General features: G+C 37.8%; 3 protein-coding genes across 5 annotated transcripts; 1 reads left to right on the forward strand and 2 right to left on the reverse strand.

Moving 5' to 3' along the window:
* Positions 1-3,920: 3,920 nt before the first annotated feature.
* Positions 3,921-4,364, reverse strand: LOC109174487. Its single transcript, XM_019323721.1, has one exon. The coding sequence runs from the start codon at positions 4,362-4,364 to the stop codon at positions 3,921-3,923; it is 444 nt and encodes a 147-aa protein (XP_019179266.1).
* A 2,294-nt stretch (positions 4,365-6,658) lies between these two features.
* Positions 6,659-9,415, forward strand: LOC109174641 (nuclear transcription factor Y subunit B-6-like). Its single transcript, XM_019323909.1, has 2 exons — positions 6,659-6,853; positions 8,615-9,415. Exons 1-2 carry the CDS (start codon positions 6,787-6,789, stop codon positions 9,262-9,264), a joined length of 717 nt encoding a protein of 238 aa, XP_019179454.1. The 5' UTR covers positions 6,659-6,786; the 3' UTR covers positions 9,265-9,415.
* Position 9,416: 1 nt separating this feature from the next.
* On the reverse strand, positions 9,417-13,236 carry LOC109174639 (tRNA (guanine(9)-N1)-methyltransferase). Of its 3 annotated transcripts, none has more exons than XM_019323908.1 (4): positions 13,020-13,235; positions 12,543-12,905; positions 11,934-12,293; positions 9,417-9,817 (listed from the first exon to the last, which is right to left on the reverse strand). In XM_019323908.1, the coding sequence occupies exons 1-4, from the start codon at positions 13,218-13,220 to the stop codon at positions 9,593-9,595; spliced, it is 1,149 nt and encodes a 382-aa protein (XP_019179453.1). In that variant the 5' UTR covers positions 13,221-13,235; the 3' UTR covers positions 9,417-9,592. The 3 variants fall into 3 exon arrangements, with proteins under 3 accessions (XP_019179453.1, XP_019179452.1, XP_019179451.1); XM_019323907.1 differs by having other exon boundaries at positions 12,996-13,235; XM_019323906.1 differs by having other exon boundaries at positions 12,543-13,236.
* Between the last annotated feature and the right edge of the window lie 1,548 nt (positions 13,237-14,784).

A 14,784-nucleotide genomic window follows, 5' to 3' on the forward strand; every position in this document is an offset into this window, starting at 1 on the left:
AGAATCAGACGTAGCATGATTGGTGGCACCGGTGTCAGAAAACCACTGATGAGAATTAACAGAACCACCATCATCAGCAGAATAAGTCATATGTGTCTGGGGTCCAGGCGACTCAGAAAACCTACGATAACAATTTAGCGTAGAATGTCCCTGACTATTACATATCTGACAACGAACATTAGACCGAGAGCGACCTCGACCACGCCCCAGGCCTCCTCGTTCGCGACCACCACCGCTCGAGCCACCACCACTACGGTAGTAGCTGCTGCCACCGTGACCTTGTCGCGCTGCCATGGCAGCCGGCGCACCAGAATCACCGCCACCAGCCGCACAAATATACTCCTGGGAAATTAAATAATCAGCAAGTTCAGTTAATGTTACCGGAGGACCGCGCGTCAACGGCGCAATAAGAGGACGGAGCTCCGGCCGCAAACCACGGAAGATGTATATATTCTAGTCGTCGAGTGTGACCGGACGCCCAGCCAAGGCCAAGTCATCCACCAGCATTTGCGCTCGCCCAAGGTAATCGGAAACGGAAGAATCACCTTGCGTTAGCCCCTGCAACTCACCGAGCAGCCGCAGAGCACGAGATCTCGTCCCCGACCCAGCGACTGTTCAACAGCTTTCCACAACGCCTGCGACGTCGTTCGGCCAACAGCCAAGGGCATCATCTCGTCGGACAGTGAAGAAATCAGAAGCGACAAGATGGCCTAATCCTGTCGACACCATTGAACACGAGAAGAGGAGGATGCCAGCAGTTCAACGTCGCCGCTGTCTGCCGTCAAGGCTGCCGGTGCAGTAACCTTCGGACACGGTATAGTGCCATCGACAAAGCCAAGCAAACCTTGACCCTCCAAGAATTGAATCATTTGTATCCTCCAAAAAGATAATTACGGGCAGTGATTTTAATGGAAACAAAGTGGTGTGCCAAAGAAAGGCTAGTATTTGGGTAAACGGGTTAGGGGTGTGCATCGGGTGGTTCGGTTCGGTTCGAGGTTGGGATTGGCTAAACCACTCGGATTTCAGTTTGGTGAATGTAAAACCGGTCCTAGCTTTTTATATATTAAATCATTCGGTTTTTTAAGTTTTCGGATTCGGTTAGTTTGGTCAGATATCCGACTACTGTTCGGATTAAGCAAAATAGAAATAAGAATAATAAAAATTTAAAAATTTAAGGTAAATTCAATTAAAAACTAAACTTAAATTCTAAACTAGTGTACACAAGACAAAATGCCTTAATGCCAATATGCCATACAAAAAACCTTAAAACTCCAAAAATGAATGATTTACAGTTTACACTTTACACTTCACAAAAAACCAAAATTACAAATTTACAAATCCACATAGAGATTTGCACAATTCAATAAACCATTCCAGATTTCCATCATGCAGATCAACGGATATCATACAAAAGCCATCCAGATTCCTGATCACAAAAAGCCATCCTGATTCCTGAATCTTGATCCTACTCTAAATATGTAAATCTGTAATACTCCTAGTGTTCTAGACTGCTATTCTTCTTCCTGTTAAAACTTAGTGCAATTTAGTAAAGGAAACAAACAACTAAACAAGTAAAAAACAATAAGTCAATAATAATTACTTAACAAATGAGAAAATGAGATTATAAAATTGGCTCAGTAAGCATATTTGTCTATATCAATGTATGGATTAAGGGCAAATTGCTTCAAATCTTCAATATCACCATGAACAATTGAACATTGAGCAACATACCAGCTTAATCCTTATTTCAGATCATTGGTGGAAGCTTCATCATTGCCAATTTGTCATAAATATCATTACCAGAATTACAGATTTACAGTAATGCAAAACTGCAAAAGGCAGCAACTTTACTTACTCTTACAAGTTAGTAAGCTACCAAACCTTTACAGTCTAAACTGTAAATAGAACATTACCATTTTACAGGATTTAAGAGCAGTGGTTAGGGGCTAAAAACTCATCAAGGGAAGCAACTTAAAGTCACCAAGTTTCATTGCCTTAACATCAGAATATAAAGTCAGTTGAATAGTTGAATACAAGATTAAGATATTAATATATCATATAAAGTATAGAGATTGGGGAAGACAATTACATGAATACTTGGAAGTGTAGAACCACAAGTCCTCCCACCAGATGCACTTCCACCATCAACACTAAATTCTGCAATTAAATCAAATAAGTAGAAGATTGTTAGAATTCAATTCAATGAAAAAAAAAAACTTAAATTGAATGATTGAAATAATACATTATTTTACCTTTCTCAAATCTTTCTAATTCTTCTAGATTTTCTTCAATTGAAATGGGGGTATTTGGCAGCTTAAGCCAATCCTGAGTACATACTAAGGCTTCCACAATTTTAGGAGTTAAAGAACTCCTAAAAGGATCTAAAACCCTCCCAGATGTACTAAAGGCAAATTCTGAGACAACAGTTGAGATAGGTATAGCTAAGATATCCCTAGCAATCTTAGAAAGGATAGGAAACCTTGCAGAATTGACCTTCCACCATCTTAGTATATCAAATGAACCTTCATCTTCAGTTATTGCCTCACTCAAATAATATTCCAACTCAGTTTTTTTCCTCCCACCAATTTCCATTCTTTGTTTCTTAATTTGGGCCTTCAGTAGATGTTGTGGCCTCCCAACAGGGGTAAAAACAGACTCAACAACAGGAGTAACAGATGCTACAGAACCAGAACTAGTAGCTGGGACAACAGTAGGGTTATAACTCACAGCATAATCATCATACAATTCATTCAAAGCAGTCAACAATTTCTCAAGGTAATCTTTTTCCTTTTTTTCTCACCATACATATGAAGTAATTGAGTTGGCATATATTCTAACTTGTCCCTGGGGTCTAAAATGTTTGCAAAGAAAATCATATAATTCATTTTGTCAATATCACCCCAATATTTTTCAAATTTTGCTTTCATGTTAGCCCCCATTAGTTTCACAGCCCCATCAGCTTCTACCATTCCATTCAAGATACAGTACAGATCAGACATTTTAGAGAAAAAGGTGTTAGCTGTCACATATAAGGACCCTGAAATTCTGATAGTCATCTCATAGAAACATTTCAACAACTTAACCAAGTTGTTCACAGACTCCCAATCCAGAGAAGTAGGAATAGAATCACCCAGATCATATTTAAAAGAGTTATCACTGTATTCATAGTCATCAAATACTTTCTGGTAGATCAAAGCAGACTGTAACATCAAATATGTGGAATTCCACCTTGTTGGCACATCAAGACACAAGGATGTTTTTTGCTCAATTTCACTATACTCTGCCAAATCCCTAAATTTCTTCAACCTAGAAGGAGAGTTTCTGACATATCTAACAACCTCCCTAACCCTCTTAACAGTAATATCACATTGTTTTAGACCATCTTGTACCACTAAGTTCAGAATATGAGCAATGCATCTCATGTGAAGATACTTACTCTTCACACTAGATGATCCCCAAGACAACACTTTCCTTTTTAAAAAACCAAGTGCAACATCATTTGATGAAGCATTATCTACTGTCACAGTAAACACATTCCTCAGCCCCCACTCTATCAAACAACTTTCAAGTGCTTTTGCAATATATTCACCCTTATGTGATGTAACAGGGACAAAAGAGATTATTTTTATACGCAGCTTCCACTCATCATCTATAAAATGTGCAGTTATAACCATTTAGTTTATCCTCTGAATAGATGTCCAAGAGTCAGTTGTAATACTGACTCTTTGAGTGTTTCCCCTAAACAAGCACTTTAACTTCAATTTTTCTTCTTCATAAATGACATTGATATCCCTACTGATTGTCCACCTAGATGGAATTTTAAACCTAGGACAAGCCACTGCAATGAACCTCCTAAACCCTTTCCCCTCAACAATATATAAAGGGAAGTTCATCTATGATAATCATTTCTACCAAGGCTCTCAGCCTCTCCTAATGGTTTCCTGATTAAATCCCCATGTCCCCAACTCTCCCACAGTTGGTTCAGATGCATCACTAGTAGCAACAACTTGAAATATCATAAGGGACTGTCTAGTATCTTTAGAGTGAGGGTTTTTCATACAGCTAACCATGTGGTTCCTTAAAGATGTAGTACCATGTTTTTTTGATTGACATTGATACAACTTTGCACAATAGATACACTTTGTTTCTATAGTAACACCATTACTATCAGAAATCTTTTGAAAATGATCCCAAACTCTTGATCTGGCTTCAACCGCTTTCCTTTTCTTTGCATGAACTGCAGCAATAGAGAGCACAATCTGTTGAGTAATTATATCAACAGTTTGGGCTTCCACTGCTGTTGCTCCTTGAGCAGAAGAATTGGTAAGTTCACAAGCAGTACTAGGTATACTGATATTGTCCATCTATAAAGTGTGGAACATTATCAGTACACATAGTAGGAGATGGGAAATCATAACACACATATAACATATTAACATTTAACACTTAACTGTGTAGCACTAAGAAGTGCAACACAACTCCATATTTCCATCAGGTATTCATCAAACATTCGAACTATCAAAGACAACAAAAGGTCTCTCATCTCTGAATGCTCATCGTATGGACAACACATAAGCAGTTAGACACTTATCATGTATTCAAACAAATGACACAATTAGCTTCCACATTTAAGAGGCAATATATAGCATAATATTTAAGGGTCCTCAATCCATAAACAAGAAAGACAACAGAGATGATATTTTCATTTTTCAGTAGGACTGTATTTCACATTTTCACATACTCACAGAGTCACAGAGTATACAACTAATGCAAGTAAATAAATAATATTTTCAGTAGGATTGTGCTTCCACTCACAAATCACAATAACATTTTCAGATATTCATAATATATCACATTATCACAAGTTCACAAGAATCACAACCCTGAATCTCATATTATATCACATAATTCACATTATAATGAATAAATTAATAAAATAAAATAACTAGGGTTGGAGATTTACTTCTTTTCTCACAGAATTTCCTCGGAGAACAAGGGCCTTCAAGCAACGTCCAGTCGTCCACAAGTGAGTCAGTCAACAACTGAACAAAGGTTCAGGCTTCCACCACAGACTCACAGAGAGTCAAGACTCAAGACTCAAGACTCAAGAGTCAACAGACTCACTGACTCAAAGAGAACACCAAAACAGCTGAGACCCCAGAGAATATCGAAGAGAGAATCAGAGAAAGGGCTTCCACCGAACTATCAGAATCTCATTGAGAGAACTCAGAGACAAAGTCACAGTCTCATAGACACAGACTCATAGAACTCAAGACAGAAATAGTGAATCAGACTATCAGAGAAAAGGCTTCCACCGGAGAATCGGAGATTCTGAGTCTCAAACTCTGAGAACTGAGAAACCCTAGGTTGAGACTTGAGAGTCGAGAGAGAAATCAGAGAATGAGACTATGAGAGAGTGAAGACTGAAGGGCCAAGGCTGCGCAGCGTACAAACACTCATATATATAAACTATGGACACGACGCCGTTTACTGCATACCACATCTAACCCTAGGTTTCATCGGGTTTTCGGACGGCTCGGGTGGGCAAACACAAGACCCTAACCGAATTCATTATACCGCTAAAATGGCTGGCTTGGTTCGGTTTAATGAATTCGGGTGTCGATTCGGTCTGGAAGGGCTGGTTTACCCGATCGGATCAGGTTGACCCGACGGTTTTGTTGGGTTTGCACACCCCTAAAACGGGTGTAGGAGCAACCTCGGAGACAGTCCGTTCTGAAGAATTGCAAACAGAACCGCCATCATTCTCTCCCAAGGCTGCCATGGAAAAAACCTGGATACTGATAACAGATGAGGATTAGATTAACAGTGGTCACGTAATACAAGTCTATACAATAGAGATATAGAGAGATAGAGAGAGAATCCTAATGGACTACAAACATAAGAGTCCTAACACAAATGGGTGCGTTTAGTGCGCTTCAGGCGTGGAGTGCAACAAACTTTTTCATTATGGTGGGGTTCACTGTAGAGATAAACACCAGATCTCCATGCAAAAATCTCTAATCTTTTCTCCCCTCATTCTTTCTCCTCCACATGTGCACTAAAATATGCAAAAACCACTTAAAATCCACTATTGTGGATGCTTTAAAGAAAATACTTGGTGGACTCTCATTTTATACTCTCAATTTTTACTTCATCTCACAAGTTCTTGATGTACACTTATATATAGACCCACATGATGAAAATAACCAATCATTATTTTCCACATTAGAGAGTAAAATTTGAGAGTATGCATAGTAGATCTTAGAAAGTAATATGTCTTTTTTATTTTTTAATATTAATATGTTTAAATGGTTAATGGAGTTGAATTTGCAAGGAATTGAAGATGAATGGGGTTGGAACTATAAACTTGGAAAAAACATAGCAATTAATTAAAGTATAAGTTTTAGGAGTATAGTAGTTAATAAGAAAAAGAGGGATTGGGGAGGGATGCATGCGGATGGCGGTGGGTCAATGCTGTTCTGGCCAACTGAGAAGGCCATTTGGTACCGGCGAATGCCTTGCTCTCGTTCACAACGCCTACCGCCACGTGGCCGCCAGGCCCGCCCTTTAATTTTCTCTTCCTTTTTGCTTCTTCTTCTCCAGTTTTTCTTTATAATCATTTTCATGCCCATTTCCCATTTCCTACTATATACTTTCACACCAGGCCAAGAACTTCTTCTGATCTTCCTTCACCTCCATATATACACAGCAAGATAGAGAGATCCATACATACATACACTTACACACATAAGGGTAGGCTAGCTTGCTTGAGATTGATCGATCGAGATGGATCTTGGAGGAAATGGAGCTGGCTTCCATGGCTACCGCACCAGGCTCCCTCACCCAACTTCTGGTATGGTATATACCTACACATTCACATTTCATTTTTTACAAATAAAACATATATATATACATGGGTTTTTCCAGTTTGGATGGCTTAGCTTGGTGGTGAGTTGTGTCTGATTTCATTTCTCACTTTTCTGTTCCAAAAACTGCCGCAACTCTTAAGGGATTATATATATTTCTAAGTTTTTTTTTGTTTGGTTGGGTATTTTAAAGCTAGCTAGCACTGCAACTTAGGACATTTTTTAAGAACTGAAATGTAAGTTTACGTTTAGGTGTTGTGAAGCACAAAGAATGATCTGAAAATTTCTCTCCACACACACATATATATAATGTGTTGTATGTTGTGGTTGATCTATCTGATGTGCAGTGGTTTCCAAGATTCGATTTTTCTTCTTGTTTTAGTCCCTTCCTATTCTTTCTCCACTCTCCAAATAACAACATCTAGCTTAATTAATTAGATAGGCCTAGGGCTAGGGTTTCGTTTCAAAAAAAAAAAAAAGATTTTAGCAGCTAAACACATATACATATACTTCCAATTCCATCATCTATCATCACTTGGACTAGCTCATACCAAATATATATAATATAATGCTTGTGTACTGCCCTTCAGATCTTGTATCTTGTAGTGGTCATGGTTTTCTTCTTATGCTAATTTGGGTAAATTCCTGAGCTCACTTCTCAATTTTCATTATATTGCAATTAAATAACTGATAAGTAGTTGTCATAAATCGATCCACTCATCACTACTCTACCACCAGTCCACCATCACCATCTATCCACTCATCACTCTAAATAAGAGAGGTCACAAGTCGCTAGTTGGTGATGGTGGTGAGTTTTTCCCACCATTAATCTTTAGCTTAGCTTGTATATATGTTTAAAAAAAAAAAAAAAAAAAAAGGTGTTTGAAATGAAGAAAGGCAAAGATTGAGTAAAGACGACGAGAGTGGGAGCGGAGGTTGATGAATTAAGACTAAGTTTTGACGGTTTCAGAAATGGCCAATCAATTCTTGGTTCATCATAGAACGTTACAAAGAGAAATTAAAGTGTGATAACAAGTGGCATGCATGCAGTGCTTGGCCCCACTATATCTCGTCTCTACCCTACTTCACCACATGTCACTCATGCCCCCTTTCCCACCCTCCTATCCTTAATTTAATCACTTTCTTAATTACCCCATCATCAACCTACTTTTTTTTTTTTTTTTTTTACTAACTAATCCACTTTAATTTAGTCCTATCAGTACTACTAGTACTACTGCAAGGTATATGTAAATGTAATTCTGTACTGTATATACTAATTAAACTACATACATATACAACATATAAGGCCTGTGTGGTAAATGGCTGATAATTGATAGCTGTTAGCTGAGCTGTTTAGCATTTTGAAGTTACAAAAAGTTAATTAACCAAATATTTATATTGATATTTTAACTAAATCAAACAATTAATAGTGGTTAAATAAGTCAAAATTGATCTATAGACCAGTTTTTAACCAAATGGGGCCATAATTATATATTGAAAGAAATTAAAGGTACTCATTCACTTTATTGTAATCTCTAGCGGTTTTTATCATTTGGTATATATATTTTGTGAGCAATATAATAATGAATTTCGTGTACTGATGAAATTCATGCACCGAAATTTGGTTTTCATGATTAGTGAGAAAGATGATGAAAACCACAAATTTCTTCTATATTAATTTATAGAGTGAGTACAGCAGTAGTGTTGTTACGTTGTAATTTTGATTTGATGTATTATGGCATGCACAGAGATGAAAGTGCCACTGGAGATGAACATGGGACTGCCGGTGGGTGCGTCGTCGCCTCAGCTCAAGATGTTCAACCACGGCGGCACCGGGAACAACCCAGTTGCCGCTGCTGCTGACGACGGAGAATGCACGGTGAGGGAGCAAGACCGCTTCATGCCCATCGCCAACGTGATCAGGATCATGCGCAAGATCCTGCCCCCACACGCCAAAATCTCCGACGACGCCAAGGAGACCATCCAGGAATGCGTGTCGGAGTACATCAGCTTTATCACTGGCGAGGCCAACGAGCGTTGCCAGCGCGAGCAGCGCAAGACCATCACTGCCGAGGATGTGCTGTGGGCCATGAGCAAGCTGGGGTTTGACGACTACATTGAGCCGCTCACGCTCTACCTCCACCGCTACCGCGAGTATGATGGCGGCGACCGTGGCTCCCTCAGAGGCGACCCCCTGCTTAAACGGACAATGGTTGATCCGGTGAACTACCCACCGTTTGTGCAGCCGTTCCCGGTGGGCCACCACCATGCTTACTTCGGGTTTCCACCGCCGATGAACGGCGGTGGGTACCTGCAGAGAGATGAATCAAATGCAGGCTCTTCCCAGCCTGCACCTGCTGCTAATATCGACCCTCCTTACCCTCACTGCAAGGAGTGAGTGAGTGAATCATCAAGAGCAGAGAAATAATTACTATTTTTTTTTTCTAAAAACAAATTGAAATTGAACTTGTCTCTGCTAGGCTTTGTGATGTAATGATTAGGATTTTAATTTAGAATGTTTGGTCTGCTGCATTGCCCCAACTCTCAAGATTGATGTTTCTAATTGTAGATTTTGAATTTTATCAAGTAATTGTCAAAAACATAAAGTATGGTATTGTGCAATTTGACCAATTTCCCAGAAACTTTCAAGCTACAGAAAGGAAGAAACCTGAAAAAAAATCTCTCATCCGAATTTCACTAGAGAGCAATCGTCTAGACTGGATTACTTAGCTGTTTATATTGCACACTCCTTCAATGCACTGTCTTTTCATGTCTTGGTGATCATCACCCTCTTCTGGTGCATTGTCTTCCCCTTCTGCTTCATCGTCAACATCTTCAGAGTCTGCCCCACATCTTTTCCTTTGAGGGATGACTTCGAAAAATGAAGCCTTCCAATCTCTCAATTCCAAGAACTTTAAAAGTATCTCTACTACTTGATTAACAGTGAGGACCTGTATTCACACCCAAATGTATTGTGCTTGGTTAGGGAGGAATGTGCAAAGAGCGGAATTTGAAATCATTTTCAAAACTGGAATGCTCTAAATCAGGCAGGCCGTGATAATTCCACATTAGAATCGTAACAGAGTGTGTAACACTCTTAAGCAGCAGCAAATGGTCACATATCACGGATGTATCAGATTGGGACTACTGCTTTCCTAAACAAATGAATGCAAAAATTGCATATTTCTGTTAATATGATCTTAGTGACAGAAAAACATGGGTAACATATTCTACTACTAACAATTCACTAATTTATTCCATTATCTCAAAACTTTTCATTCTATATAACTCAGACAATTGCACAATCATATGCAGTGAATTTGATAGTTATAAATCTATTGATTGATTCATTAAAAGGAAACTAGATTTATGTATCTATAGCAATACAAAAATAGCACGCCACTACTAAACATAGAACATCTGTTATGAATACTGGTAGAAACAACACGTATACATGCATTATAAGTGACAACATGAGCTGCAGGCTAATAATCCACCTAATGAATGCTTTGACAAGTCCACGTCACTTGTTATTTTTTTCGTGAACTAGAAGGGATAACACAGTTTCTTTCTAAAAGGAAAAGAATCAGAGACCGACAAGTGAACAACCAGAATAAGCAATATTAACAACTGTAAATCTAGCACTTTATTCACAGGAAGGAAAGTGTGTGTGTGTGTGTGTATATATATATATATATATATATATATATATATATATATATATATGCATGTACAGATAATCATTACTAAATTTCGAACCTCCACAATATACATACAAATGAAAAAATATACGCCAGTTTAAGTGTCAACAAAAACCGCTGTCCAAAAATATACCTAGTTATGCTTTTCACCAGGAAGGATAAGGTATCCTTCCTTAGAGAAGCCTCAACAGCCCAAGGTTTTTGTCAGGGTTTTTTGCCACATAGGAGGGAAAGGGGGAGAGAAAAAGAGGGAAAGAAAAAAGGGGGAAAAAAAGGCTATTAACGCGTGTGCACTCACACACCCAAGGCAAGTTTTTTTTTTTTTTTTTTTTTTTTTTTTCCTGCAGGACCCACAAAAACCATTTTGTGCAAATCAAATGTATAAATAACTAAATACACACACATATATTATGTATTTGACTGTTTGAATATGTTTATTTATTTATTTAAATAAATACACACATATTTGTGTGTGAGTGTGTGAGCGCACGCACTCATGAAAGGGCATTTTCAATATTACAATAAAATTGCTATTATTGAAAACTCAGGAATAGCTAATACCAAACCCTCCTTATTCCTTAGAATGACTATTCCTCCTATGAAATATGAATATAAAGCTAAACCAAACAATAGAATAGGTTTATTCCCAGGAATGCTATTCGATTTATAACCTATTTCATGAACCAAATGTGTTGTTAATAGTACTAAAATTTGATAGGTGACTGTTAATCACATAGCCTTTGACCATACTAACACAAATGCTACATCTAAACACAACAGATGTAACCCTATGTCCCTATCCATGGATCTCTTATATCTACTATTTCAAACTCATTATGGGCAATTGTTTTGGTTGAACAACATTGTATATGATTTACCTACTTAATAAGTTTAATCTTTATTACTTACAATAGTGGTATTATGGAACTATAATACTAAGAATAGTTGTTAGAACTAAGCACCTCCCATTCTATGCAGCACAAGTAACAAGGTCAAACTGACAAGCTCTATCTAGGAAAAGCATGTTTCATCCCTCTTTAGTGGCATGGTAATTTCATAATCAAAACCATACAAATATTTTCATATGTTCTTACCATTTCACTAACATAATTAGGGGCTCAAATAAGTAATGTTGAACAGAAGAATGTAGTGCAAGAAGTGTTAAACATTACAAGGAATATTTCTAACATAGGCATTCCCTCATAATATATAACAGGTTCTCAAATTAAATTGAAATTAGCAGGTAGTGAATTGCAATCAATGATCAATATTCATGACTTGAGACTTAATTTTATTACAATATGCAGAATGCAAAAATAATTTATCAAGTGAGCAGGGATAGATGATGCATAAGACGAAAAACTACCTGAGAACTCGACATCTTTAAGTAGTTTCCAATAGGGAGCTTTGCTGTTTGAATCCCTTGCTCTTCTGCTTTCTTCATGGTTATGCCTTTCCACCGATTCCGATCCACCAACCCACCAATTATATAGAGCTTCTTTGGATCAAGTTCATCTAGAACGTTCACAGAGTCGGCAGTGAGATATACAAGATCTTCCTTCTGATCTTCGAATGCCTCAATATATGGACGGCTTTCCTTCTCAATTAACCACTTATCGTACCCTGGTGTTTTTTCCAATAGGTTTTGCATTTCACCTTGATAGCCTGCCAACCAAAGGTGTGCAGGAGAAGCACATCTTCCATTCACGGCATAACAGTACATAATCTACATTCAAAATCAGAAGAGTGATCATGATATATATATATATATATATATATATATATATATATATATATATATATATATATATATATATTATTCCTTCTGAACAAATATAATATACTAACTGATTTCTATGCCATCCCCCTCCCTGAATCTACTTCCAGTTCAACACAATATACTCAAGAATACCAGTAAGATAACAGAGTTTAACAGAATATACTCAAGAAATTCGTGATAATTTGAGGAAGATACCTGTTGGACGAGGCTATGGAGTTCATTGGAGGTCATGAGATCAGAGAACTCGAGATCGATAATGAAATTCTGACCGCTTTCTTTTGCTCTAGTCAGTCTCTCTATCTTCTTCCCTTTCTCTTCGGACCTCTTCTCCATCCTCTCTCTCCTCACGCTCTTCCGCTCCTCAATCAGCTTCAGCTTCTCCTCTTCGCTCATCCCCGCTAGCCTCTCCGCCCATTCCCTCCGCTTCCGCTCAGCCTCCCTCTGCTTGTGCTCCTTCAATTGTGCCTTCTTCTCCGCCTTCTTGGCCTCGAACCGCTGCTGCTTCAGCAGCTTCTTCTGTGCTCTCTTTGATAGGGGCGGTTGCTGGTCAGGCGCAGACTGCGGTGGAGACGCAGTGGTGGCTGGTGGCGGAGACGCAGTGGTGGCTGGTGGTGGAGACGTTGCGGTGGCTGGTGGTGGAGACGCGGCGGTGGCTGGTGGTGGAGACGCGGCGGTGGCTGGTGGTGGAGACGTAGCGGTGGCTAGTGGCGGAGACTGGTGATCATCGGAGTTGGACTCCATCGCCACGAGAAGGCAATGCGAAGAGGCGAAGGGGTGAAGGGGGAAATGTACGCTTCGCGGCTTCCACGACGGTGAGGCCGGAATTCTTGGTTTGTGTGGGCTAACCCTCCATTGTTGATAGTGGGCTATCATCCAGTAGTAATTGTGACATTCTTCGTGAATCGTGAGGCCCCATAATAATATTATTCAAATACGCAAAATAGTCAGATTTTGGATAAGAAAATTTTTCAAATTTTCCTATGAGATTGTGTGTGAAGCTGGTCAATTTTTTTTATTTTTTTTTAAGCAACTATATAAATATTACGGAGTACAATTTTTATCATAAGAGTATCAATATCAGTTGGGGATATTAAGAAGTTATTGTAAAAGTGATTATGAAAGAAAATGTGGGATGAGAGAGAAAAAAAATCAAAACTGATTTTTTATTTTAAAAAATAATATAAAAAGCATGGTCAATTAGGCACGCTTGACGCCCGTAAGGGCAGCAACCAATGCTTCTCTGATATTTCTCTTCCCATGGAAATAGAAAACATCTCAACCCCTTGCAAGGACGACTTTTTCTTTTTCTCTCTTGGTTCTCTCTCTTCCATGTAGGCAAACATTTCTTGTATACCGTGAATGCTTCTCTGATGGAGATGCTCTAAGTAACACTTCAACTCCAGTCATTATTGTGTGAACCATAAATAAAAGTTACATTATTTGTATACATAAAATACATTATTTGAGTATTGAAAGTACATTATTTGTATACTATTAACTAATGTACATTCAGTATATAAATAATACACTTTTAGTATATTAAAAATGTACATTATATTGAGGGAATGTACATTATTTGAATATTAAAAGTATATTATTTTGTATAATGTACATTCAGTACACAAATAATGTACTTTTAATATATTAAAAATGTATTTTTTTATGATTCACATAATAATTTGCCCTTCAACTCTTAATATTACATTTTGATTTAAAAATATTACATTTTTCATGAGTGTGAGCATATAGCCATTAACGTGCAATCCAACTATCAGCTTAGCCTTTTAGTTGAGATGGAGCACATGCTTCAATTTGGTATCAGAGCCAGATCAAAGGTCATGGGTTCAAATCTCAACGTCACTCATAAGCGACAACGGTTTACCGGTCCACGTGTGAGCATATAGCTATTAACGTGCAATCCAACTATCAGCTTAGGCTTTTAGTTGAGATGGAGCACATGCTTCAATTATGAGAAGTATAATATTTTTCATTATAAATATTACAATTTCACTACGTAACAATTAAACAATTTACACATAATTAATATTAAATTTACAAGCAAACATAAAGGTCATGTTTGGTAAAATGGCTGTTAGCTGATAGCTGTTTGCTGTTAGCTGATTGTGTTAATTAAAGGGTGTAAATAGTTGATAACATTAGCTGATTGTAGAAAAGTGTTTGGTAAATTAGCTGTTAGCTGATAGCTGTTTGGTATAATTTCTTTTCTCAAAAAGCTAATTGAAAAAATTGCTAGGAGTAGCTTTTTTAATTTTAGCCTTTTGAAGTTGCAAAAAGCTAATTAACCAAACATTTATATTGATATTTTAATTAAATCAAATAATTAATAGTGGTCAAATAAGCTAAAATTGGCCTATAGACCAATTTTTTACCAAACAGGGCCAAAATGTTTACCTTTTTGTTAATCAATAATAGTTCA

This window comes from Ipomoea nil, unplaced genomic scaffold (assembly GCF_001879475.1).
Source record: "Ipomoea nil cultivar Tokyo-kokei standard unplaced genomic scaffold, Asagao_1.1 scaffold0642, whole genome shotgun sequence".
In the NCBI taxonomy this organism is placed as follows: Eukaryota; Viridiplantae; Streptophyta; class Magnoliopsida; order Solanales; family Convolvulaceae; genus Ipomoea; species Ipomoea nil.

Coding starts and splice junctions, on each gene's coding strand:
- LOC109174487 (XM_019323721.1), bottom strand. CDS start 4,364: ATGGACAATATCAGTATACCTAGTACTGCTTGTGAACTTACCAATTCT.
- LOC109174641 (XM_019323909.1), top strand. CDS start 6,787: ATGGATCTTGGAGGAAATGGAGCTGGCTTCCATGGCTACCGCACCAGG. Junction 6,854..8,614: donor GCTCCCTCACCCAACTTCTG/GTATGGTATATA, acceptor TGGCATGCACAG/AGATGAAAGTGCCACTGGAG.
- LOC109174639 (XM_019323906.1), bottom strand. CDS start 13,220: ATGATAGCCCACTATCAACAATGGAGGGTTAGCCCACACAAACCAAGA. Junction 12,294..12,542: donor TCCATAGCCTCGTCCAACAG/GTATCTTCCTCA, acceptor TTTTGAATGTAG/ATTATGTACTGTTATGCCGT. Junction 9,818..11,933: donor TAAAGATGTCGAGTTCTCAG/GTAGTTTTTCGT, acceptor GTGTGAATACAG/GTCCTCACTGTTAATCAAGT.